This window comes from Pectinophora gossypiella, unplaced genomic scaffold, assembly GCF_024362695.1.
Source record: "Pectinophora gossypiella unplaced genomic scaffold, ilPecGoss1.1 Pgos_57, whole genome shotgun sequence".
In the NCBI taxonomy this organism is placed as follows: Eukaryota; Metazoa; Arthropoda; class Insecta; order Lepidoptera; family Gelechiidae; genus Pectinophora; species Pectinophora gossypiella.
In genome coordinates this window covers 61,271-87,841 of record NW_026063267.1, presented here as the reverse complement: position 1 = coordinate 87,841, position 26,571 = coordinate 61,271, and the positions used below count along the sequence as shown (strand labels likewise).

Genomic DNA, 26,571 nt, shown 5'->3' with positions numbered 1-26,571 from the left:
AGCCATCTGCCCCCTCAGATCATCAGTCAGCCAAGGCGCAGGAAGATGCTTGACCCTAATAGGACGAATGGGAGCATGCACGTCATAAAGCCTGGTCATCATGTTATTAAAAATTCTCACTTGCTCGTCGACATTGTCTTCCATTTCAATAACTGACCAATCCATCCCAACAGCATCCTCACGCAGCCTATCGACGTCCATAGCACCAAAGTTTCTCTGTAGCAGGATTCTGGGCTTAGGTTTTGGGGGGCGGATCTTGAAAGAAAGATATACTAAATCATGGTACGAGAAAGCTTCAGCAGTGTACTGGCCATGTTGAGCAACATGTCCGGGAGAGGAGACAAGCATTAGGTCTAGAAGAGAAGGAAGACAATTGGGAAAATGATGCGTTGAACTCAGAGGGAGAACATGCATGTTGCAGGACTGGACAAGAGACCGCAGACGCTGGGAACGAGAATCATTTTTCAAGAGGCACGTATTAAAGTCACCCATAATTATGGAATGACTATACAAAGGAGAAAGTTCTTCTAGAAGTTCTTCAAAAGCGGAAAAATAATTTATTTTAAGTGAAGGACTGTAGTAAACTCCTAGAAGAACCTTAGAGTGAGATAGTGTGACCTCCAGAAAAAGATGCTCCGCAGTATTAGACGGTGGAGGTTGAGGTGAGCTACTGAGAATCGAGAAAGGAATATGAGAGCGAAGATAAATGGCTACCCCGCCATGTGAGGTACTCACACGATCATTGCGGATAAGATGGAAGCCGGGGAGAGAGTAAGAAGTAGAAGGAAGACTAGGATTCAGAAAGGTCTCAGAAACAAGGATCGCATGAATATTCTTGCAATCGAACGAAGCAAGCATGTCCGGGTAATGGGCAGGTATGCTCTGAGCATTAATATGCACCACGTTGAAATTTTTTGATACATTTACAAACGTATTGCGCAGAAATTCACCAAGAGTGGGGCTGGCATCCTGAAAGCTAACCTCGGAAGAAGAGCAGGATAAAAAAATATCGCTATTAATCGATATATCCATAAAAAAAGGTAATAAATAATAATAAACAAAAATATTAATAAATAAATAATATACTTAAAACAATAAGCAGTTATCTACTACGACAAGACAGTACTTAGTAACTATCACCCGCCAGTAGCCTATTTACTAAGCCAATAATAATGAAAAATAAATGAAATAAAAATTAAAAATAAAAAAGAACCATAAAAAACAAAAATATGTCGGAGTTAGTTATGAATTAAGAAGAGAAATTGATCAAATCGGAAAATAAAATGAAGTTACATCACTTCCGTCATGAAGTTGCAACGCTCCGACGAAAGGTGGCGTACGGCCAGAGCTGAGTGAAGTCGAGGAGTCACTACAGAGTCGTCGTGTCGAGCGGACGTGCACTGCCGTTCTAGTCGGGCAGTCTACCGCGAACCATCGTCTTGAGCGGACGTGTCGAATAATTACGATCGGAACGTGGAGTGCTATAGTCGCTCACCTATAACTTGTAGGGACGTCAAGAAAGTGTGATCGGAAAAGAGCACCTAGCAAGTACGTTCACATGTCCCGATGATTCGGTCCGAATGTTGGAACCATGGGTGGTGGAGGGCCCCTTCGCGCTAACGTCCTTATGCGCGCTAGATAACGAGAGACTGTGTAACCGTTACGAATACCGTGACGTTGCCGTGAGTGTGTACCTTATGCTGTGACTTTATTTAATCGTGATACAAAAACTATGTGGAAGTAAATAAAATGATTGTGATACTAATGACGGCCATTATTGTCTTCTAACGCCCACCCTCCATTATGATGATGTTACGACCGACCCCCCACTGTTACGACATCAGAAGTGGGATTAGTGGACTTGGATGAAGACAACGTGATGTGACGTTCACAACAAGACAATGCAAGTTTCGATTATCACAATCAGAAGAAGATTATGATGATTATCACATTCGTGTGACCACGTGATGAAGATGTAGTGTCATGCCTGAATTTGGAGATGGACCTGAATTTGAAGTGACCTGGACCTTGTTAATGATCGACATCACTACATGCCGTAAGATATGATGGCGTGAACATCACAATATGTCCATACTGTGTGCAGTCGTGTTTGAAAATTATGGAACCTGAAATTGAAAACTGTTATTACGGTGAGTCGTTTTCATACTGGAACCTTATTGTTGTTGACTTTATTGCTATGTGAATTTCCGTTTCTAATAATGAGGAAATTGTTTTTTAAAAAAAACAAAATTGACGAGACACATTGTGTCAATCCGTGTCAATCACACCGCGTTTTCCAATCTGTTTTCATCATCGTAAAATCTTTGTATTTTGGTCTAAAAATATTTCGAATTGGTGTAGACACGCTTGACCTGCGTGGTTAAAGTTGTATTTTCTCACTCCAAGCAAAAAGAAATTAATCATGACATGATAATTGAGTCTCGTTAAATAACGTGTTTTGTAATCTACCGTCATTCATCAAATGTTTCAATATTCAACATTCTTTAATAATCTTTTTAAACCGATTGAAAGAAAGTCATGTGAATACAATAACACAGTGAATTCTTTTGTTTCATGTCATAACTTGGTTCGGCAATTGGTGGATTGCAAGCGGCGATGTAAGTGGCGCGGGCTGAGCTGTAGTCGTGTAAAGTGACGACATCATGGCAGCGAGTTGTATACCAGCCGGACTTGCTGCGCTGGTGAAGACCTAAACCATGTCACAAGACCAGTGGTTGATCTTTTATTGGAAATTCTTATAAGTCCCGGTGAGTCGTATTTGTTTTACCTGACTTGAAAGATGGAAAGTTTTAATAGGATACAAACGAATATAGTGCAGAAAGTTCTCTTTTGTTAACTTTAGTTAAATTGGGAATCGTAATGAAGTGAAGTAAACATTCTGAAGTAAAATGATTTGGATTATGATTACTTAAATGAAATAGGCTTAGAAAATGCCCGAAACAGAGTAAATCATTAGTGAGAAAATTGGAGCAAAACATTCTAAATGATGTTCATACCAAATCAGTAATTGTGTAAGTGCGGTAATATTTCCTCAAGGTGTTGGTCGTTACATTGTGACTTTATGACTTGTGTGTGAGAGAGCCAGGGTGCTCTGTCGTTTTGTGGTCGTGGACCAAGGTGGCCATCCCGGGAGGGGATGTTGTGACTTATGACTGTTTTGTAGCGTAACCGCAGTTTGGGGAGGAATATTACAGTCTGTTGTGCTTTGCAGTAGATGTGTAATGTTGGTTGATTTAATTGAGCAATGAAAGCTATGATTGACCTGTTTCGGAGCAACTCTGATAGGAAGCTGCGCACTTGTAGTGTTCGGGGCTGCAGCCACTTTTGTGCTGCTCGTCTTAGAAACTACAGGTATGCGGTCGAAGCCCGGATTTCATGTTGACTTTGTATTTGGTCATGACATTGTACCTGAATCTAAGTCATGTTGAACTTCGGTAGAATTACTCAAACGAATTAGAAATTAGTGATGTAGAAGAAATTGTGTAACCCATTGACTTGTTTCGGAGCAACTCTGATAGGAAGCTGCGCACTTGTAGTGTTCGGGGCTGCAGCCACTTTTGTGCTGCTCGTCTTAGAAACTACAGGTATGCGGTCGAGGCCTGGATGTCATGTTGACTTTGTATTTGGTCATGACATTGTACCTGAATCTAAGTCAAGTTGACCTCCGGTAGAATTAGTCGAACTGCGCAAATTAGAAATTAGTGATATAAAAGAAATTGTGTAACGCATTGACCACTATTCTACCAACTAAAATGTAAAGTTTGTGTGCTAGCTGTGTTGAGATATCGTCACTTGGTGTAAGTGGCATGAGTTGCTGTCGCTCGATTTAGGTGGCAGTGACGACTGTGTTGAGATATCGTCACTTGGTGTAAGTGGCATGAGTTGCTGTCGCTCGATATAGGTGGCAGTGACGACTGTGTTGGGATATCGTCACTTGGTGTAAGTGGCATGAGTTGCTGTCGCTCGATTTAGGTGGCAGCAACGACTGTGTTGAGATATCGTCACTTGGTGTAAGTGGCATGAGTTGCTGTCGCTCGATTTAGGTGGCAGTAACGACTGTGTTGAGATATCGTCACTTGGTGTAAGTGGCATGAGTTGCTACCGCTCGATTTAGGTGGTAGTGACGCCTGGTTGTGAGATATCGTCACTTGGTGTAAGTGGCATGAGTTGCTACCGCTCGATTTAGGTGGTAGTGACGCCTGGTTGTGAGATATCGTCACTCAGTAGAGTGGCATGAGTTGCTACCGCTCGATTTAGGTGGTAGTGACGCCTGGTTTTGAGATATCGTCGCTCAGTAGAGTGGCATGAGTTACTATCGCTCGTTTAGGTGATAGTAACGACAGACGTGTAAAGAGTAATTGGATTTTCAAGTTTGGTTGATTATAGTGTGTGAATACTGGTCAATGGTCCGTGTACCGTGTCGGAGTAGTTGATTTATCATGATGTAATGTGAGCTCATGTAGAGTCACAAGTAGAGCTCATGTAGAGTCACAAGTAGAGCTCATGTAGAGTCACAAGTAGAGCTCGTGTAGAGTCACAAGTAGAGCTCGTGTAGAGTCACAAGTAGAGCTCGTATAGAGTCACAAGTAGAGCTCGTGTAGAGTCACAAGTAGAGCTTGTGTAGAGTCACAAGTAGAGCTCGTGTAGAGTCACAAGTAGAGCTCATGCAGAGTCCTATATAGAGTCTCATGTTAGGTCAGGAATGACCGAGCGAACTTGGATACTGTGCTGTGGTATATTGTTTCAGATTAACACACGAGGACGTGTGTCACGCAGGATGGCCGTGTCGGAGTTAGTTATGAATTAAGAAGAGAAATTGATCAAATCGGAAAATAAAATGAAGTTACATCACTTCCGTCATGAAGTTGCAACGCTCCGACGAAAGGTGGCGTACGGCCAGAGCTGAGTGAAGTCGAGGAGTCACTACAGAGTCGTCGTGTCGAGCGGACGTGCACTGCCGTTCTAGTCGGGCAGTCTACCGCGAACCATCGTCTTGAGCGGACGTGTCGAATAATTACGATCGGAACGTGGAGTGCTATAGTCGCTCACCTATAACTTGTAGGGACGTCAAGAAAGTGTGATCGGAAAAGAGCACCTAGCAAGTACGTTCACATGTCCCGATGATTCGGTCCGAATGTTGGAACCATGGGTGGTGGAGGGCCCCTTCGCGCTAACGTCCTTATGCGCGCTAGATAACGAGAGACTGTGTAACCGTTACGAATACCGTGACGTTGCCGTGAGTGTGTACCTTATGCTGTGACTTTATTTAATCGTGATACAAAAACTATGTGGAAGTAAATAAAATGATTGTGATACTAATGACGGCCATTATTGTCTTCTAACGCCCACCCTCCATTATGATGATGTTACGACGACACCCACCACTGCTACGACAAATAAATAATAAAAAATAACAAAGTGTAAACGATAACACTTAGCAGACAGCACACAAACAAAGTAATCAAATAACTATGTTACAGTTTTACAAAACAAGCAACATCAAAACGCAAAATCATACAAAACAACAAAAACGAAAAAAAAAAAAAAACAAATGCCTAGCGAAAAAGATGAATAAGTTGCAAGGAATAATATTAAATCGAAAGCATAGAAAGAGATAGCAATAGTTGGAAAAACAGGAAAATATACGGAAGATATACTATATGCCTCCCGCAGTGCGTAATTATCGTGTTAGAAAAACACATTTATAAATCAAAACTGACAGCCAGGAAAAAAAAATATTTAAAATGTGAATTGAAGTGAAAAGAGGGAAGCAGTGAAAAAAAATACTTTTACAACCAAAACAAAAAGGAAAGAAAGATACAGCCACCCTCATAAGACTGCAGGAAACAAATAGGTAAGAAATATATATGTATAATAACTATACTATTAAACTACACTACATACAACGAAAATGAAACAGTTTATAACCTCACTTATTTGGCTTCTTTGCAGTTGCAGCACGCTTCCCCTTCACAGCAGGGGGCGCGGTGGCCACCACGTCGACTGGCTCCCCATTATCCTCCGAGCACGAGGAGACATTGCCACCAGCACACTCGACACGAGACAAACCGGGGATTGTATTCAAAACATGGAGTGATGATACTCGGTGTCGCATGCCGTCTGGTCCAGAGACGATAACGTGACCCTCGCGTGTCCAGCACTTCGTCACCCCAAACCTTTTACGGGCCGCAACAAACAGTGCCGCCGCTTCGTGAGGAATTCGGACAACGTGATGCCAGAGCCCTTAAGTTTAGTCTTTGCCTGCCAAGCCCCAGCACGAATGTCATGTCTGCTGAACTTAATTAGTATTGGCCGTGGCTTACTAGTCTGCATGCGACCCATCCTAATAGCCCGACTGAGGTCATTCGGCTGCAGAGACAAAGCAAGGTGTTTGCTTACCATCCGCAAAACCACCGCAGGAGTATCTTCATCCTTGACCTCAGGCACACCATGAAGAAGAAGCATTTTCCTCCTGGTTCTCATCTCCAAGTTGTCACACTCTGCCGTCAGACACTCAACCTGCTTTTGCAAAGCAGACAGAGAAGTAACGACAAATGCTCGAAAGGCCTGGAACTCTGCTGTGAGCGATGCAACAGTGCTGGTGCGCGGAGTAGTCCTTCCCAGTTCGTCCTCAAAGGCAGCCATCCGAGCATTAAACATCTGCGCTAGTGATTCCATAGTTGTCTGCACTGAATCCATGTTGGTTGTGATAATTCGTGAAGTGATGTGCTTGTGATGATGATGGAAAAACAAAATAGTGTTCGGAAATGATGAAAATGTAAGCTACTGGTAGGTGAACATTAGTTGTTTACACTAACATTGTATTTGCTATGTTTACTAGTGTTTTACTAATTATTTTAAATAAATTAAATTAGAGCAACCAAAATACGTTTACTTTATCTGACACCTACCCGCAAAAAAAAAAAATTGAGTTTACTAACTGTCTTTCATGTATAAGTGCAATTATCGACGAACTCAATAGTGAATTATGTTACATTATAGGCGATTTTAATGCGCATCCAATGAGCACTTTTGGAACGGAATTATTAAGATTCTGTTCAGAAATGCAGTGGGATTGCGCGAATATGAGTGTGTTGGGTACAGAATCAGACACTTTTACCTATACGAGTGAACAAAATGGAGCCAATCGATGGCTGGATCATTTAGTAACGACGAATGCTGGATCACAGACTATTAGTAGTATATGGGTTAATAATGACGTCAGCTGGTCGGACCATTATCCAATATTTGTAGAGCTTAATATAGATGTTGAGACAGGTGAAAAAATATTATTGAAAAACAAAATGTAATCGATTTAGTAAAATCAAATGGAAAGATCGCGACTCGGGCCAAATTAAAGTATATGCTGATTATTGTTATAATAAGTTATCGCAAGTGAGTTGTTCTAGTCACGCTATGAACTGTGGTAAAAATTAATTTAATTGTAATAATACATATAAAACAGTTATTGAGCATACAGGGTGTTAGTGACATCGTAACGAAAAAAAAAAAATGGAACGCCTATTTCATTGTACTAAAAACGATGGTGGGTGTTTTTCTTGTCGCAAATGTTTAATTAAAATTTTGAATTTTTACTGTGCCGCAATGTAAATCGAACAACGCGGCACACAGACGCTAAACCTACGCGCGGCTACGTTACGCGTGCGTGATACGATGTTGATATCTAGATAGTCAAAATTGGACTTTGGTAAATTACTTTTTTAAAAAGACAAAATAAATTTAATTAGACGTTTTATTAGCTTGGAGCTCTACATGAGACTAATTTTTAAAACAAAGCTTATTACTATCTTACTTCTAACTTACAATGTATATCGGATTACTGCTAACAGTACAGACCAGGAATTGAGGATGTTTATGTCTACGCCTTGTCATCGGGTGGCGCGACGGATGTGCGTGGGCGCTAGGCTCGCATTACTACAATGTCAGCGCCTTTGGTAGGTATAACTCCTCCCTCCTTAAGCTCGAAATTATCAGGGGAGTTTTTCGACTGATGATTTCGAAGCAGCCTAAAACAGATCTTATTTCTAAAATAATAAAGTACAATACAAATGATTATAAGTAAGATTACATAGAGCATAAGAGTTCCAACACTGATGTTTTCCACATTTACTGCACTCACTTTTTCTTTGCTTTCCACTTCATTTTCACGTTTCAGGATAGCTGAAAGTATCTGTAAATTAGTTAGGTCCATATCTTCTAAGTTCAGGGCTCGGCTTTCCTTTTTCGGTGACGTAGTTGTAAACTCAGGTATGTGAATAACTGGTAGAGGGTGCATCTGGTGATACTCTACTTGTCGTGGTTTTATGATTATTTCATTAATTTTCACATCGCAGTTGTCGTCTATGGTCAGTATATAAGTTCCTTGAACGTGATGTCTGGATACTTCTTTTTCACAGACTTGGGTAACTAATGAATTTTCTTTTGAATACAGTATCCAATTGTCTGGTTGGAGTGGTATTAATTTCACCTTTTCAATTTTTACCACGATAGGATGACATTGTGTGGTGTTTCCGGTAAACTGTATAAGGTTCACAATGCATTCATCTTCCAGGTCAGGTATTCTTGATTCTTCACAAATGTAGTAATTTTCTTCCAGCTCTTTGCATGGTTCACGCCACGGCCTTGCTTTCAACCCCTTCATTAGGATATAGGGATACTTTGGGACTATAAGGGTTGCTTCATTAAAATTATTCAAAATAGGTAAAGGGAAAATTTTGTAATACACATAATTATCATTTCTTATCAAGGGTATCTCCAAAATAAATGTTATCTGACTTTCCTTTACGTAAGCTTTCATCTCTATTGACTGCTCTAACTTAACCAAATTATTTAAATCTACAGGGTATACAAATTTAACAGTTTTCTCTGCTTTCTTAAGCGTAGCTAATAGTTCATCTGAATCTATAACGGATTGGTGTAAAGTTCCTAATTTACTAAAAGACACTGCCGTCTCGATCTCATCCAGCCTAATGTATAACATCTGGAAGTTATGTAAGAATAGGTTATACACTTGTATAATCTTATCGTGGTGTAATGATGTTTTTGTCTCATTTAATTTAATCCGAAGTTCTCGTATTGCTTTGTCTAACTGGATGAAATTGTTTCTGGTAGCGTTTGTATTGTTTACGAAAGACTCCATCATTTCAGTGATTAATGTTACTTTTCTAGAGACAGTTTCCTGGCGTGATTGTAATTCGTTAATCAATTTGTCGTATTTAATAGCATCGTCATTATCCAAATTTCCTGTTATTACTTTAATCAATGAGCCCATAGGATTCAGAATTCCGCGCTTGTAGCGTTTTATAGGGACAAGTTGTCTAAAGGAGAATGGGCGAATCTGGTCCAAGAACCTCCACTGATGAGACTTATATGTAATGAAAGCTTATGCTTTCCCTATGATTCTGGCAAAGTTCTATCAGATTCTGTCCCGGGGTTCTTTTTTTACGGCCATGTTTGTCCTGGCTAAAAATGTGATAAAATACAGTGGGAGCTAAAATCGACTCAAGATTTGTTGCTGGATAACTAAGTCTACATAAATAATTATGTATCATATTGTATTATCATTTTAAAGAGGATCTTTTTCAGAATCCGAAACATAAAAAAAAAACAAAAAAAAAATCTTTTTGTAAGCGAATTATGGTCAATTTATATCTGCAGCGCCATTGTTTCTCGGTAGCTAAGTTCAAGTTTCATGCCTTTTACCCCTTCCAAAAGTATCTTACCAAACAACTGGTTGGCGCCGTTGCGCCCGCACAGAAATGCTGACTCCGATTTTAGGAATAACTAGCTTTTGCCCGCGACTTCGTCCGCGTGGTGTGTTATATAAGAGAGAGATCTTTGTGTGTGTGGTGCATATCAAATTTCAAGCATCTACCTTATGCAGTTTAGATTTTTTCATACAATTTTTTTCCCAATAACTCCCATTTTTCAAAATACAGCCAAAAATAAACTTTATATTTACTAAGGTATGCATGCATGCTAGATTAAATCAATTGATTGAATAGATTTTTTTTTAATTGATTGTTCATTGAGTTTTAATTTTAATACACACTTCCTCTCTTCCCTTCAACGTTGCTGTGCCCTACAGGGTCCATGTTTTAGTTCCTATGCCTATGTAACACCCCATTGTACTACATGGAATGCAATAAATAATTTAATTGAATTGAATTGAAAACATCTATCTTAAGCGGTTTAGATTTTTCATACAAAAGGATTTTCCCGCTAATTTCTGTTCCCGTGGGAATTCCGGGAATTCCTTTCTTAGTGCACCTCTACGGTACCTAAGCTATGTCCCTTCCAAATTTCAAATGCTTACGTTTAGCCGTTCAGGCTATGCGTTGATATGTCAGTCACTGAGTCAATCAGTTTCTCCTTTTATTTAGATTTGATTTTTTCATACAAATGTTTTTTCCCGCTAACTACCGTTCCCGTGGGAATTTTGTAATATCCTGTTGCAACTAAGCTTTAAGTTTACTAAAGTACCTGCATGCCAAATTTCAAACGTCTAACTTGAATGGTTTAGATTTTTCATACAAAAGGATTTTCCCGTTAATTCCCATTCCCATAGGAATTTCGGGAATTCCTTTCTTAGTGCACCTCCACGGTACCTAAGGTACCTGCATGACAAATTTCAAACGTCTAACTTGAGTGGTTTAGATTTTTCATACAAAAGGATTTTCCCGCTAATTCCCATTCCCGTGGGAATTTCGGGAATTCCTTTCTTAGTGCACCTCCACGGTACCTAAGGTACCTGCATAACAAATTTCAAACGTCTAACTTGAGTGGTTTAGATTTTTCGTACAAAAGGATTTTCCCGCTAATTCCCGTTCTCGTGGGAATTTCGGGATTTCCTTTCTTAGTGCACCTCTACGGTACCTAAGGTATCTGCATGCCAAATTTCAAACGTCTAACTTGAGTGGTTTAGATTTTTCATACAAAAGGATTTTCCCGCTAATTCCCGTTCCCGTGAGAATTTTGGGAATTCCTTTCTTAGTGCACCTTTACGGTACCTATGGTACCTGCATGCCAAATTTCAAACGTCTAACTTGAGTGGTTTAGATTTTTCATACAAAAGGATTTTCCCGCTAATTCCCGTTCTCGTGGGAATTTCGGGAATTCCTTTCTTAGTGCACCTCTACGGTACCTAAGGTATCTGCATGCCAAATTTCAAACGTCTAACTTGAGTGGTTTAGATTTTTCATACAAAAGGATTTTCCCGCTAATTCCCGTTCCCGTGGGAATTTCGGGAATTCCTTTCTTAGTGCACCTCTACGTTATCTAAGGTATCTGCATGACAAATTTCAAAAGTCTAACTTGAGTGGTTTAGATTTTTCATACAAAAGGATTTTCCCGCTAATTCCCGTTCCCGTGGGAATTTCGGGAATTCCTTTCTTAGTGCACCTCTACGGTATCTAAGGTACCTGCATGCCAAATTTCAAACGTCTAACTTGAGCGGTTTAGATTTTTCATACAAAAGGATTTCCCTTCACTACTCTGCTCCTATTGATTGTAGCGTGATGAAAAGTATACTATAACCTGTCCAGGAGTGTGAAGAATAATTGTACCAAGTTTCATTAAAATCCGTCCAGTAGTTTTTGTTTCTATAAGGAACATACAGACAGACAGACAGACAGACAGACAGACAGACAGACAGACAGACAGACAGACAGACAAAAATTTTACTGATTGCATTTTTGGCATCAGTATCGATCACTTATCACCCCCTGATAGTTATTTTGAAAAAATATTTAATGTACAGAATTGACCTCTCTACAGATTTATTATAAGTATAGATACACTGTGTGTCCCTACATGTCGCTATATCACTGATTGCCGGGGTCATTCCTTTTTTGTTGAAATATTGAAGTACATGTTTGTTAAAATTCGTATACCTATTTATATTAAAATTTAGGTCTTCGCCTAATAAGCTTATACTGGGTGTTAGTGACATCGTAACGAATACTGAGAGGGATGATTCAGACCATGATTCTGAGTTAATATCTAGTGGAATTTTCCGTCGCAAAATTCATGAAATTTTGAGTTTTGTTTTTAATTATTTTCAATTCCATATTGTGCTTTTAGCTGCATAGAACCCAAATTTCAATAAAAAAAACAATAATGACAAATTATCGAAAATTTTCGATGTAATGGAGACAACAGCTGCTCGAACGGGTCAACGGCCACACGCACCGCGCGCCGCGCGCCCCGCTCCGCACGCCCCGCTCCGCGCGCCCCGCGCCGCACGCCGGCGGCGGCGGCGCGGCGGCGGCGCGGCCTACAAAGTAGGCACTACGAACCGATCCTATTTCTTTCTCTGTCTATCGTAAATTATAAATTTATTTTATTCTTATTCTTAAATGGACGGATAATCAACAGGCATAAAATTTATGGAATACACGTCAATTTTAAGCAGAAATCTAAAACAACCGACAGAATTAAGTTGACAGCACACGTCAAACGGTTTGCATACCAGCGAGATACCTTTTTGATTCGACCGGGTTATTCGTTCATTTACTCATAGGAATCGGGGCCATTATCTACCTAAAACAGTTGAAACAGTAAATAATTGTATTCTTTGTTGTCATTAGAATAACTAACAACCAACTAACACAACCACCACAGATTAGATAATTAGTTACCTACTATGTCAACCATCCACCAACTTAGTATGTAAGTACCTACGCAAAACCTCGCTACACAAAAATCGAGCGAGATCGCGTCTAGAATTGGGCGGACACTCCGCCAGAGTGTTGCCTATCGATATTCTATCGATACCTAGTTAAAAAAAAAACCAATAGTAGGTACCTATCGATAGATCTTTTAGATCAATACCCATTATTGTTACAAAGCAAGACCTATCGGTACTATCGCTAGTATCGATCTAAATGTACTATCACTACTTTCGATAGTTTAGACAATTTTCAAGTTCAACAATTGATAATCTACCTATCGCTAGTTCGGCAACTCCGCCGCGTAGGTAATGTCGGCATGTTCAAAGAAAAAAATTGTCCGAGAGGAGTGATCTTATTTTTCTTGTTACATGTTGGTACCGAGGTACTAAGTACATACTAAGTTATTCGTGTTTTAAATCTCATTGTTAAATCATCAGTAAAGAACTAATTAAACCTATCCTGTTCTGTGTACAATATTCATGTAACGGCTACGTGCTTACATAAGTACCTAATAGACGGGAGCAACGACTTAACGTACCTTCCGAAGCACGGATCATTTTACTTTCAGACAATCAGGTGATCAGCCTGTAACGTCCCAACCAAAGGCCTTATAAACAGATTTTTGTGATATGTCCCCACCGGAATACGAACCCGGACCCTCCGCATCCCATCGCTCAACCACTGGACCACATAGGCCAAGAAGGTTCTAAGACATAATTAAAGGATCCTGGGACGCAAGACCTCCGAGTTAGGGCTTGTTTGATCTGTCTTGATGGATACTCGGACGTGAATAGCCTCACGGATCAAGGGCAACGCGCGCCAATAAGTAGGCATTACGAACAGATACTAGGTATTTCTTTGAGTTGATAGGTATCAAGTGAAGTTTCCTGTCGCAAAATTCATAAAAAAAATATATTTTTTTCAGTCCCATATTGTGTTTTAAGCTGCATAGAACGCACATCTATACTTATAATAAATCTGTAGAGAGGTCAATTCTGTACATTAAATATTTTTTCAAAATAACTATCAGGGGGTGATAAGTGGTCGATACTGATGCCAAAAATGCAATCAGTAAAATTTTTGTCTGTCTGTCTGTCTGTCTGTCTGTCTGTCTGTCTGTCTGTCTGTCTGTATGTTCCTTATAGAAACAAAAACTACTAGACGGATTTTAATGAAACTTGGTACAATTATTCTTCACACTCCTGGACAGGTTATAGTATACTTTTCATCACGCTACAATCAAAAGGAGCAGAGTAGTGAAGGGAAATTCTTTTGTATGAAAAATCTAAACCACTCAAGTTAGACGTTTGAAATTTGGCATGCAGGTACCTTAGATACCGTAGAGGTGCACTAAGAAAGGAATTCCCGAAAATCCTACGGGAACGGGAATTAGCGGGAAAATCCTTTTGTATTAAAAATCTAAACCACTCAAGTTAGACGTTTGAAATTTGGCATGCAGGTACCTTAGATACCGTAGAGGTGTATTAAGAAAGGAATTTCCGAAATTCCTACGGGAACGGGAATTAGCGGGAAAATCCTTTTGTATGAAAAATCTAAACCACTCAAGTTAGACGTTTGAAATTTGGCATGCAGATACCTTAAGTACCGTAGAGGTGCACTAAGAAAGGAATTCCCGAAATTCCTACGAGAACGGGAATTAGCAAGAAAATCCTTTTGTATGAAAAATCTAAAACCACTCAAGTTAGACGTTTGAAATTTGTCATGCAGGTACCTTAGGTACCGTAGAGGTGCATTAAGAAAGGAATTCCCGAAATTCCCACGAGAACGGGAATTAGCGGGAAAATCCTTTTGTATGAAAAATCTAAACCATTCAAGTTAGATGTTTGAAATTTGTCATGCAGGTACCTTAGATACCGTAGAGTAAGAAAGGAATTCCCGAAATTCCCACGGGAACGGGAATTAGCGGGAAAATCCTTTTGTATGAAAAATCTAAACCACTCAAGTTAGACGTTTGAAATTTGGCATGCAGGTACCTTAGATACAGTAGAGGTGTACTAAGAAAGGAATTTCCGAAATTCTTACGAGAACGGGAATTAGCGGGAAAATCCTTTTGTATGAAAAATCTAAACCACTCAAGTTAGACATTTGAAATTTGGCATGCAGATACCTTAAGTACCGTAGAGGTGCACTAAGAAAGGAATTCCCGAAATTCCCACGAGAACGGGAATTAGCAAGAAAATCCTTTTGTATGAAAAATCTAAACCACTCAAGTTAGACGTTTGAAATTTGTCATGCAGGTTAGGTACATACAGCTTAGGTACATACAGCTTAGGTACATACAGCTTAGGTACCGTAGAGGTGCATTAAGAAAGGAATTCCCGAAATTCCCACGAGAACGGGAATTAGCGGGAAAATCCTTTTGTATGAAAAATCTAAACCATTCAAGTTAGATGTTTGAAATTTGCCATGCAGGTACCTTAGATACCGTAGAGGTGTACTAAGAAAGGAATTCCCGAAAATCCTACGGGAACGGGAATTAGCGGGAAAATCCTTTTGTATGAAAAATCTAAACCACTCAAGTTAGACGTTTGAAATTTGTCATGCAGGTACCTTAGGTACCGTAGAGGTGCATTAAGAAAGGAATTCCCGAAATTCCCACGAGAACGGGAATTAGCGGGAAAATCCTTTTGTATGAAAAATCTAAACCATTCAAGTTAGATGTTTGAAATTTGTCATGCAGGTACCTTAGATACCGTAGAGGTGTACTAAGAAAGGAATTACCGAAATTCCCACGGGAACGGGAATTAGCGGGAAAATCCTTTTGTATGAAAAATCTAAACCACTCAAGTTAGACGTTTGAAATTTGGCATGCAGGTACCATAGGTACCGTAGAGGTGCACTAAGAAAGGAATTCCCAAAATTCTCACGGGAACGGGAATTAGCGGGAAAATCCTTTTGTATGAAAAATCTAAACCATTCAAGTTAGATGTTTGAAATTTGTCATGCAGGTACCTTAGATACCGTAGAGGTGCACTAAGAAAGGAATTCCTAAAATTCTCACGGGAACGGGAATTAGCGGGAAAATCCTTTTGTATGAAAAATCTAAACCATTCAAGTTAGATGTTTGAAATTTGTCATGCAGGTACCTTAGATACCGTAGAGGTGTACTAAGAAAGGAATTCCCGAAATTCCCACGGGAACGGGAATTAGCGGGAAAATCCTTTTGTATGAAAAATCTAAACCACTCAAGTTAGACAATTGAAATTTGGCATGCAGGTACCTTAGATACCGTAGAGGTGCACTAAGAAAGGAATTCCCGAAAATCCTTTTGTATGAAAAATCTAAACCACTCAAGTTAGACGTTTGAAATTTGGCATGCAGGTACTTTAGTAAACTTAAAGCTTAGTTGCAACAGGATATTACAAAATTCCCACGGGAACGGTAGTTAGCGGGAAAAAACATTTGTATGAAAAAATCAAATCTAAATAAAAGGAGAAACTGACTGACTCAGTGACTGACATATCAACGCATAGCCTGAACGGCTAAACGTAGGCATTTGAAATTTGGAAGGGACATAGCTTAGGTACCGTAGAGGTGCACTAAGAAAGGAATTCCCGGAATTCCCACGGGAATGGAAATTAGCGGGAAAATCTTTTTGTATGAAAAATCTTAACCGCTTAAGTTAGACGCTTGAAATTTGGCATGCAGGTACCTTAGTTAACTTAAAGCTTAGTTGCAACAGGATATTGCAAAATTCCCACGGAAACGGGAGTTAGTGGGAAAAAAACATTTGTATGAAAAAATCGAAACCGCGTAAGATAGATATTTTCAATTCAATTCAATTAAATTATTTATTGCATTCCATGTAGTACAATGGGGTGTTACATAGGCATAGGAACTAAAATATGGACCCTGTAGGGCACAGCAACGTTGAAGGGAAGAGAGGAAGTGTGTATTAAAATTAAAACTCAATGAACAATCAATTAAAAAAAAAACAATTCAATCAATTGATTCAATCTAGCATGCATGCATACCTTAGTAAATATAAAGTTTATTTTTGGCTGTATTTTGAAAAATGGGAGTTATTGGGAAAAAAAAATGTACTTATGAAAAAATCTAAACTGCATAAGTATGCACTCCCACACACACAAAGATCTCTCTCTTATATAACACGCCACGCGGACGAAGTCGCGGGCAAAAGCTAGTTTAAAATAAACAAATAAAAATTACTAATTATTAAATTTTATCAATGTCATCAATATTAATAATAACGTATCTACAACTTCAGCTATGCGCAGGTGAATAGCCGGCGCACGGGTCAAGGGCAACGCTCGCCAATAAAGTAGGCATACGAACAGATACTATTTCTTTCTCTGTCACTTGCACCATAAACATACTTCTCTCTCTCTGTCTAGTCGTCGGCTCGACTCGGCCGCGGCCGGCGCGTCGTCGGCGCGCCTTTGATGCTTTGCGCTAACGCCGCCGCGCGCTTCCGCTCAGTCGAATACTAAGCTTGACCCGAATCGCGTGATGTTTTTCGAGGATATTTTTTTCGTGTTTGTGAGTGTTTTGTGTTTGTTTTATTCTGTAAATGAGTAGTGTCGACTATGATGATAGATCATAGACCATTTACTGCACAAAAGTATGGAAGATTGTTGATGTTTATTAAAGAGCAAGGTGTTGTGTTTGTGAGTGCGTGTGATACCTACCTACCGCGGAGGAAACGCGATGTTGCATACCTACGTGACGTGACATGTTCTAGGGTACCTACCTAGGTACTTCATCCGAAGGAATAACAATTAAGGTAAGGCAAGAGTAGGGTTTTTATTGTTAATAAGTTAGGAACGTTTTAATAACTGGTAGGTAGGTACCGTGCGTGAAAAATCGTGACAGTAGGTGTTCTACTTCAACAAACTCAACATTTTTAAACGTTGCACCACTAAGCATCTAAATACAAGAGAATGAAAACTCCTACCTAGATACAACATCGTATCACGCACGCACGCGTAACGTAGCCGTGCGTAGGTTTAACGTCTGTGTGCCGCGTTGTTAGACTTACATTGCGGCACAGTAAAAATTCAAAATCTTTATTAAACATTTGCGACAAGAAAAACACCCACCATCGTTTTTAGTACAATCAAATAGGCGTTCCATTTTTTTTTTCGTTACGATGTCACTAACACCCTGTATTTAATATTTTTATAACTAACCATTTATCATAACTAATAACTGCGTCTCCATATTTTACAGGTAGAACTCCAGCGTTCTCGTTAAGATGATGTAGTTGAAGGCCCTGGCTTTGGGTCACCAAGGTCATCAGGAAGAGGACGTACCTGTGAAGGACGTTTAATATCTTTAATGGGGACTCTAGCTTCCTTTCCTCTAGTGAGGATAGGTAGGATGTTCCTAATTGCTTCACCAATTACGCGAGCCTTTTGGAATCGCGGTTTATCTTTGCTCCTTCTATCATTGACTCCTTTAAAGAAAACTACGTCTCCCTCTTTGATGTTAAACTCAGGTTCGCCTCCACGCTTTTGTTTAGTTTTTTCTTTGGTTTCGATCATTTTCTCTGTGATATATTTGTAAAGGTGTTTCGTTCTCTTGGCATGATTAGTTTATACATTGTGAGTGCTATGTACACCGTTATTGTTACACATATCAGTCAGAATACCTAGTTAAGTTATGGAATAAGCTCAATATGTGTGATGTGGTTGTACTTTTTTAAATAAATAAATCAAGTACCAATTTTTGGGTGTATTGTTTTTCGAAGTTTACGTCAAAAGTACTTGAGGCTTCTGTGTGCCCGAAAACAACCTCAAAGGGGGTAAGCCCTGTGGTACTGTGGATAGTTTGATTATATGACATTATGGCATAAGTCATTATGGAAGCGGCGTCGGTAATTTTGTATTCATATTTAGCTAGTCTATAAATTTCTATTAGTGTAGAATGAAAGCGTTCGATCAAACCAGTTGATCTTGGGTTATGGGGAGTGGTTACATGAAAGTCAATTTTATAGAAATTTAGAGTTTCCTTCATTAAATTATTATTGAATTCCGATCCCGGGTCAGAGCTGATCCTGGATGGAACTCCATACATTGAGAAGTACTTAATAAGTGCTCTCACCACCTCAGGTGTAGATCGGTTAGAGATCTCTATAGCTTGTCCTAATTTGCTGAATGCGTCTATAACTGTAAGATAATATACATTTTCAATTGTGAATAGATCGATGAATATTTCCTGGAACGGTTTTGTTTGGGTCTGTGTGAGTTGCAGTTCTGGTTTTAATGGTTTACGGTCGTATTTCAATTTTTTGCAAGCTTCACAACTGTTTATAACGCTAGCTACTATAAGATCCATGTTATACCAAAAATATGTTCGTTTCAGATGCATCAAGGTCTCCTTAATTCCACGGTGGCATGTTTTCCCTTGATGATATTTCAGGACGATTGCTCTTTGCTCATCCTCATCTTCAATGAATATAACTCGCTCTGTACATTCATACAGTCGAACTGTATCTTTTCTTAATAGGGAAATTACAGCTTCGGTAAACTGTTTTCGATGTATTGGTTCCTCAAAATATATAAAGTATTTAATTTTTGGTTTAATATATTCTTTTAGGAATTGTTTAACTAAAGCGGGTTCATTTACTGGTAAGAAAATTTCCAAAATTTTTTGTTTGCTGTTTGACATATTTTTGACTTGTAATTCCTTCCTATTCCAACTGAAGACGAGAATCTGATGAGGCTTCGTGTCTATGGCTTCTCGAAGAATGGGGATTCCTTCTGTATCTATTTCCAGAGCCGAATGAGCAGTTTTTGTACTGGTGGTGTATTTACCTTCCGTTGCTGTTAAAGTGTCTGAAGACAAAGATGGTATAGGGAATGTTGCTTTGGAAGATATGCTACGAGTTTTTTCTGAGTCTGAACTAATTTGAATTGTTTCTAATTCGTCAGTAGGAGGAGGGTAGAACGAAGTTCTACAGCGAATAAGCTGATTCTTTATATATTTTTTTTTTAAGTTGGAAAATACGTATAAAAATTCACGTTTTTATATACTACGCATTGTAAGTGCTGCGATTAATGTGTACTAGTGTTGGTGAAGTGTTTTGTGCAGACAACAAAGACAAACAAAAGTTCCAATGGAATGTTGCTGTTGCCTTTTGTGCATGTAATTATGCATCAATTCTTCAAGGGAATATGATAACTTTAGTACGACGAGTGTATTCAGAGTGAGCGGACTCATCAGAGGATTTCTAATCAAAGGACTACAACAGTTGTCTGCAAAAACACGAAGATGACCTTTGGACTGCACGTCAGTTGTTTTAAAGTCTGTAGACTTTATGCCTCCTACTGGTCGCAAATTTCGCAGCCTTATATTATTGCATCGATGGCCTAGTGGTGTGAGGACGCTATCGTTGACTGTTCAAAGCCGCTGGCTCCGAGTTCAAACCCCGGCGACGACAAACCGTTTTTGACTTTTTGTGATTTTTAATATTTTGCTATTTTTGTGAAACATATATCTTTTATTGTGTTTTAAGTGTAAAAATCCTTTTTAGTTAATATTAATTGCTTCAAATAATATATTTTTTTTTTAAATTATTATTAGATTTTGAATGTTGATCAGGTGTTGTAATTTTAAATTTATTGACTACTAGCTTTTGCCCGCGACTTCGTCCGCGTGGCGTGTTATATAAGAGAGAGATCTTTGTGTGTGTGGGAGTGCATACTTATGCAGTTTAGATTTTTTCATAATTTTTTTTTCCCAATAACTCCCATTTTTCAAAATACAGCCAAAAATAAACTTTATATTTACTAAGGTATGCATGCATGCTAGATTGAATCAATTGATTGAATTGATTTTTTTTTAATTGATTGTTCATTGAGTTTTAATTTTAATACACACTTCCTCTCTTCCCTTCAACGTTGCTGTGCCCTACAGGGTCCATGTTTTAGTTCCTATGCCTATGTAACACCCCATTGTACTACATGGAATGCAATAAATAATTTAATTGAATTGAATTGAAAACATCTATCTTACGCGGTTTCGATTTTTTCATACAAATGTTTTTTTCCCGCTTACTCCCGTTTCCGTGGGAATTTTGCAATATCCTGTTGCAACTAAGCTTTAAGTTAACTAAGGTACCTGCATGCCAAATTTCAAGCGTCTAACTTAAGCGGTTTAGATTTTTCATACAAAAGGATTTTCCCGCAAATTTCCGTTTCCGTGGGAATTCCGGGAATTCCTTTCTTAGTGCACCTCTACGGTACCTAAGCTATGTCCCTTCCAAATTTCAAATGCCTACGTTTAGCCGTTCAGGCTATGCGTTGATATGTCAGTCACTGAGTCAGTCAGTTTCTCCTTTTATTTAGATTTGATTTTTTCATACAAATGTTTTTCCCGCTAACTACCGTTCCCGTGGGAATTTTGTAATATCCTGTTGCAACTAAGCTTTAAGTTTACTAAAGTACCTGCATGCCAAATTTCAAACGTCTAACTTGAGTGGTTTAGATTTTTCATACAAAAGGATTTTCCCGCTAATTCCCGTTCTCGTGGGAATTTCGGGAATTCCTTTCTTAGTGCACCTCTACGGTACCTATGGTACCTGCATGCCAAATTTCAAACGTCTAACTTGAGTGGTTTAGATTTTTCATACAAAAGGATTTTCCCGCTAATTCCCGTTCCCGTAGGAATTTCGGGAATTCCTTTCTTAGTGCACCTCTACGGTACCTATGGTACCTGCATGCCAAATTTCAAACGTCTAACTTGAGTGGTTTAGATTTTTCATACAAAAGGATTTTCCCGCTAATTCCCGTTTCCGTGGGAATTTCGGGAATTCCTTTCTTAGTACACCTCTACGGCATCTAAGGTACCTGCATGACAAATTTCAAACGTCTAACTTGAGTGGTTTAGATTTTTCATACAAAAGGATTTTCCCGCTAATTCCCGTTCTCGTGGGAATTTCGGGAATTCCTTTCTTAGTGCACCTCTACGGTACCTATGGTACCTGCATGCCAAATTTCAAACGTCTAACTTGAGTGGTTTAGATTTTTCATACAAAAGGATTTTCCCGCTAATTCCCGTTCCCGTGGGAATTTCGGGAATTCCTTTCTTAGTGTACCTCTACGGTATTTAAGGTACCTGCATGACAAATTTCAAACGTCTAACTTGAATGGTTTAGATTTTTCATACAAAAGGATTTTCCCGCTAATTCCCGTTCCCGTGGGAATTTCGGGAATTCCTTTCTTAGTGCACCTCTACGGTATCTAAGGTACCTGCGAGCCAAATTTCAAACTTCTAACTTGAATGGTTTAGATTTTTCATACAAAAGGATTTTCCCGTTAATTCCCGTTCCCGTGAGAATTTTGGGAATTCCTTTCTTAATGCACCTCTACGGTACCTATGGTACCTGCATGCCAAATTTCAAACGTCTAACTTGAGTGGTTTAGATTTTTAATACAAAAGGATTTTCCCGCTAATTGCCGTTCACGTGGGAATTTCGGGAATTGCTTTCTTAGTACACCTCTACGGTATCTAAGGTACCTGCATGACAAATTTCAAACGTCTAACTTGAGTGGTTTAGATTTTTCATACAAAAGGATTTTCCCGCTAATTCCCGTTCTCGTGGGAATTTCGGGAATTCCTTTCTTAGTGCACCTCTACGGTATCTAAGGTATTTGCATGCCAAATTTCAAACGTCTAACTTGAATGGTTTAGATTTTTCATACAAAAGGATTTTCCCGCTAATTCCCGTTCCCGTGGGAATTTCGGGAATTCCTTTCTTAGTGTACCTCTACGGTATCTAAGGTACCTGCATGCCAAATTTCAAACGTCTAACTTGAGTGGTTTAGATTTTTCATACAAAAGGATTTTCCCGCTAATTCCCGTTCCCGTAGGAATTTCGGGAATTCCTTTCTTAGTGCACCTCTACGGTATCTAAGGTACCTGCATGCCAAATTTCAAACGTCTAACTTGAGCGGTTTAGATTTTTCATACAAAAGGATTTCCCTTCACTACTCTGCTCCTATTGATTGTAGCGTGATGAAAAGTATACTATAACCTGTCCAGGAGTGTGAAGAATAATTGTACCAAGTTTCATTAAAATCCGTCCAGTAGTTTTTGTTTCTATAAGGAACATACAGACAGACAGACAGACAGACAGACAGACAGACAGACAAAAATTTTACTGATTGCATTTTTGGCATCAGTATCGACCACTTATCACCCCCTGATAGTTATTTTGAAAAAATATTTAATGTACAGAATTGACCTCTCTACAGATTTATTATAAGTATAGATTATTACTGAATTTGTACATTGATTTCTTGTGTGATAAAATATATTATTAATTTATTTCTAGTGTTAGAACTGTGATTCGCAGTTAGACTTTAAGGCACCTGTACATGCCTTATTTTTAATTTTACTTTTAATTGTAGGTACCTATCTATCATTTTATTTAAAGTCAGATGTATTTTTTGTAGGAAAATATTTAATTTAATTTTTTGATAAATTTTTCATTGTATAAATTTAATTTTGTTGACATTTAATATAAATTTAGTATTTTAATATAATAATTGAATGTATTATTGTGATACCTAATTCGTTTTATTTTATTGATTTAAATTTATTTTAACAAAATATATAATGAGTTCCACTTCTCAGAGCGTTACGTGTCCGTATTGTCCGCGTACATTTTGTCCACATGGACTTAAAGTACATATAGGCCGTTCACACAAACATGAACACGGTCTTAATCCCGCGCCCTCGCTCCCGTTGTCCTCGACTGCTGTTGCTGGTCTGGTCGACGGGGTGTCGCCTCAGTTTAGCCTCGATGTTTTAGCTTCCTTGAAAAAGACTATACGTGTTTTAAAACATATTCCAAAAGGAGCTAGAAATGCAGCGGCCGGCAAGATGTGTGATCTCATTGAGAAATGTGTTGAGGCGAATGGGGTTGCCGACTGGTACGCTTTGCTTACATTTGCTTATTCGGCTTTTAGGGTACCTGATAATACTGCTCCAGGAAACCTTACGACCAAAGTCAAGCAACATGTAGCCTCAATAGGTGATTTAAGTCTCAACACTAGTATTGGACAGTCGTCACTCAAATCACCGTCAGTGTATAAAACAATTGAGACCAAAGTTTTTGAGGGTGATTTGAGAGGTGCCGTCCGCGTGTTAATGTCCGAGGACACAATGGCAACTCCTGGTCCTGACACCCTCGCATCGTTGCAGACAAAGCACCCATCGCCATCCCGCCCGCTCGCCCTTCCTCCTGCACCGGGGGCATCCACAGCCGCTTTAACTGTTAATGTGGAAGATGTGGTGCATGCTCTCAGTACATTCTATACTGGTTCAGCGGCAGGACTGGATGGTTTACGTCCAGCTCACTTAAAAGAGCTGACGTCAAAGTCTGCGGGTGATAATGGACGGCGGTTGCTGGAGAGCCTTACTAAAATGTCCAATTTCTTGTTAGGCGGAAACCTCCTGCCGGAGGTGTGCCCCTACTTGTACGGTGCATCGCTGTGTGCGTTGTCAAAGAAGGACGGTGGCGTGAGACCCATTGCTGTTGGGAGCACGTTGCGTCGTTTGGTAGCAAAGTTAGGATGCCGTGCGGTGAAAAAGGATATGGCATTGTATCTCCAACCACATCAGCTCGGTTTTGGCACTCAGTTGGGATGTGAGGCGGCTATTCACGCGACACGCACATTCGCAATGGACCCAGCCAATGAAAGTTGCGTTATTGTTAAGCTGGATGTGCGAAACGCATTCAATACCATAGAAAGAGACGTACTTTTGGGCGAAGTGCGCGAGCAGATTCCTTCCCTATATCCTTTTCTTTTTCAAGTTTACCAATCTCCTTCTAATCTGTTTTATGATGGATCTCTTATTCTTTCCCAGGTGGGAGCCCAGCAGGGGGACCCGCTTGGGCCGCTCGCTTTCAGTCTAGCAATCCACAAAGTTATTTCGGAGTTAGAGTCACCGCTAAATATATGGTACTTGGATGACGGCACTGTAGGAGGAAATCCCGAAGTAGTGGAGCGGGACCTTAGTAAACTCTTGCCGCGGTTTGCGGAGGTGGGGCTGGAAGTGAGCGCGTCCAAATGTGAGTTTTTCCCCTGTGGTCCAAATTCCCGTTCTTCTTTCTCCCTTTTATCTACTTTACTTCCTGGGCTCAAAGAGATGTCTCCCAACGATTTTTGCTTGTTGGGTTCGCCCATCTTTCCAAATGCTATACCTGATGTCATCGAGAACAGAAGGCAGCTGCTCTTACTCGCTCGCGATCGTCTTAGGAATGTCTCGGCCCATGTTGCTTTGGTTCTGTTGCGGGTGTGTTTTGCAGTTCCTAAGATAGTTTATTTGCTGCGAACGACACCGACGTGGCTGTGTAGTCAAGAAGTCTCCACGTTTGATGCCTCTTTGAAGGACACTGTAGAGACAGTTCTAAATGTATCATTGAATGCAAAGCAGTGGAGCCAGGCGGCTTTGCCGATCCGGCATGGAGGGATAGGCGTGCGCTGCGCGCGAGATGTGGGTATACCAGCCTACCTGGCGTCGACGCATGGGGTTGCGGACCTTGTTACTGATATTTTATCATTTTATGGTGGCAGGGTGAACATCCCCTTTGCGGAAGACGCTTTGTCGGTTTGGACGACTTCCAATCCGTCTGTGCCTGTTCCGGCTCATCCATGCAGGCAGAGAGCTTGGGATGATGTCGGAGCTCGGCATGTTTTGCAGGAGCTGGTAAGTGACTGTGTGGGGGAGGATGCAGCCAGGTTAAAGGCAGTTTCACAGCCGGAGGCCGGTGCATGGCTTCATGCACTACCATCTCCGCACATGGGAACTTTTCTCGATAGCGACTCGGTTCGTGTGGCGGTTGCTCTTCGCCTGGGCTGCAATGTGTGCGAGAAACATCAATGCATTTGCGGTTCCCGGGTGGAGGCCAACGGCCATCATGCTCTGAGTTGCTGTCGATGTGCTGGAAGATTTCCACGGCATCATGCGTTAAACGAAATCGTCCGCCGAGCCCTTGTCTCAGCAAATATTCCGTGTGCGCTGGAACCTCCGGGTCTTAGCCGTTCAGACGGAAAAAGACCAGACGGTATGACCCTGGTGCCGTGGGAGAAGGGCAGATGTCTCCTGTGGGATGCGACGTGTGTTAACACTGTTGCCGCGTCGCATCTTGGTCGCACGGTCGCTTCGGCTGGCGCCGCGGCTGAGTTCGCTGCTCGTAGGAAGCGGGAAAAATATAGGGAGTTAGAAGGTCGCTACATTTTTATCCCGCTTGCTGTTGAGACGACGGGTTGTTGGGGTAGCGATGCTAAAAAATTTATAGCGGAAATCGGACGTCGTTTAAGAGAGAGTGGAGATGACCCCCGTGCAGGATTGTTCTTGGCGCAAAGGTTGTCCATTGCTATACAGCGAGGAAATGCGGCTAGTGTAATGGGCACCTTCGCGCCCGGATTAGTCAGGGGCGGGCTTTTTGACGAGTGCAGTAAATAGCATTATTTTTGTTAATTAAGTATTTATGTAATTTCGTGACTTGTTATAATTTAAATAACTAAAAATTCGTCAGTTGGGTCTATATTTACTATAATGGAATCGTTATCTTTTTTGTTTTTTAATACGTTGAGTTTTATCCTGGACAATGCGTCGGCATTACTGTTTTGCTTGCCATTTTTGTATATGACTTCGTAGTTAAATTCAGCTAAGCGGAGCTTCCACCGTGTTAGCTTGCTATTGGGCTCTTTGATGGAATTGAGCCAAGCCAATGGTCGATGATCAGTGTAGATGGTGAATTTTCTTCCATACAGGTAAGGACGAAAATGCTTAGCAGGCCACACGATTGCAAGTAACTCCTTCTCTATTGTGCTGTAACGGATTTCAGCTTCGTTCAGGGTAC

At 40.1% G+C, this 26,571-nt stretch overlaps 1 protein-coding gene, 1 long non-coding RNA gene and 1 pseudogene across 2 annotated transcripts; 2 read left to right on the top strand and 1 right to left on the bottom strand.

Moving 5' to 3' along the window:
• Positions 1–1,809: 1,809 nt before the first annotated feature.
• Positions 1,810–4,189, top strand: LOC126381485 (uncharacterized). The gene is made up of 3 exons (XR_007568846.1): positions 1,810–3,372; positions 3,606–3,851; positions 3,923–4,189. It is a non-coding gene; the product is annotated as an uncharacterized LOC126381485 (long non-coding RNA).
• Positions 4,190–5,950: 1,761 nt separating this feature from the next.
• LOC126381490 (uncharacterized) lies at positions 5,951–6,720 on the bottom strand (annotated as a pseudogene).
• A 17,609-nt stretch (positions 6,721–24,329) lies between these two features.
• On the top strand, positions 24,330–25,564 carry LOC126381483 (uncharacterized). The gene is made up of 2 exons (XM_050030969.1): positions 24,330–24,774; positions 25,280–25,564. Exons 1-2 carry the CDS (start codon positions 24,384–24,386, stop codon positions 25,282–25,284), a joined length of 396 nt encoding a protein of 131 aa, XP_049886926.1. The 5' UTR covers positions 24,330–24,383; the 3' UTR covers positions 25,285–25,564.
• The last annotated feature ends 1,007 nt before the right edge of the window (positions 25,565–26,571 follow it).

Bases quoted from the DNA above. Each gene is read 5' to 3' on its own strand.
- LOC126381483 (XM_050030969.1), top strand. From the start codon at position 24,384: ATGGACCCAGCCAATGAAAGTTGCGTTATTGTTAAGCTGGATGTGCGA.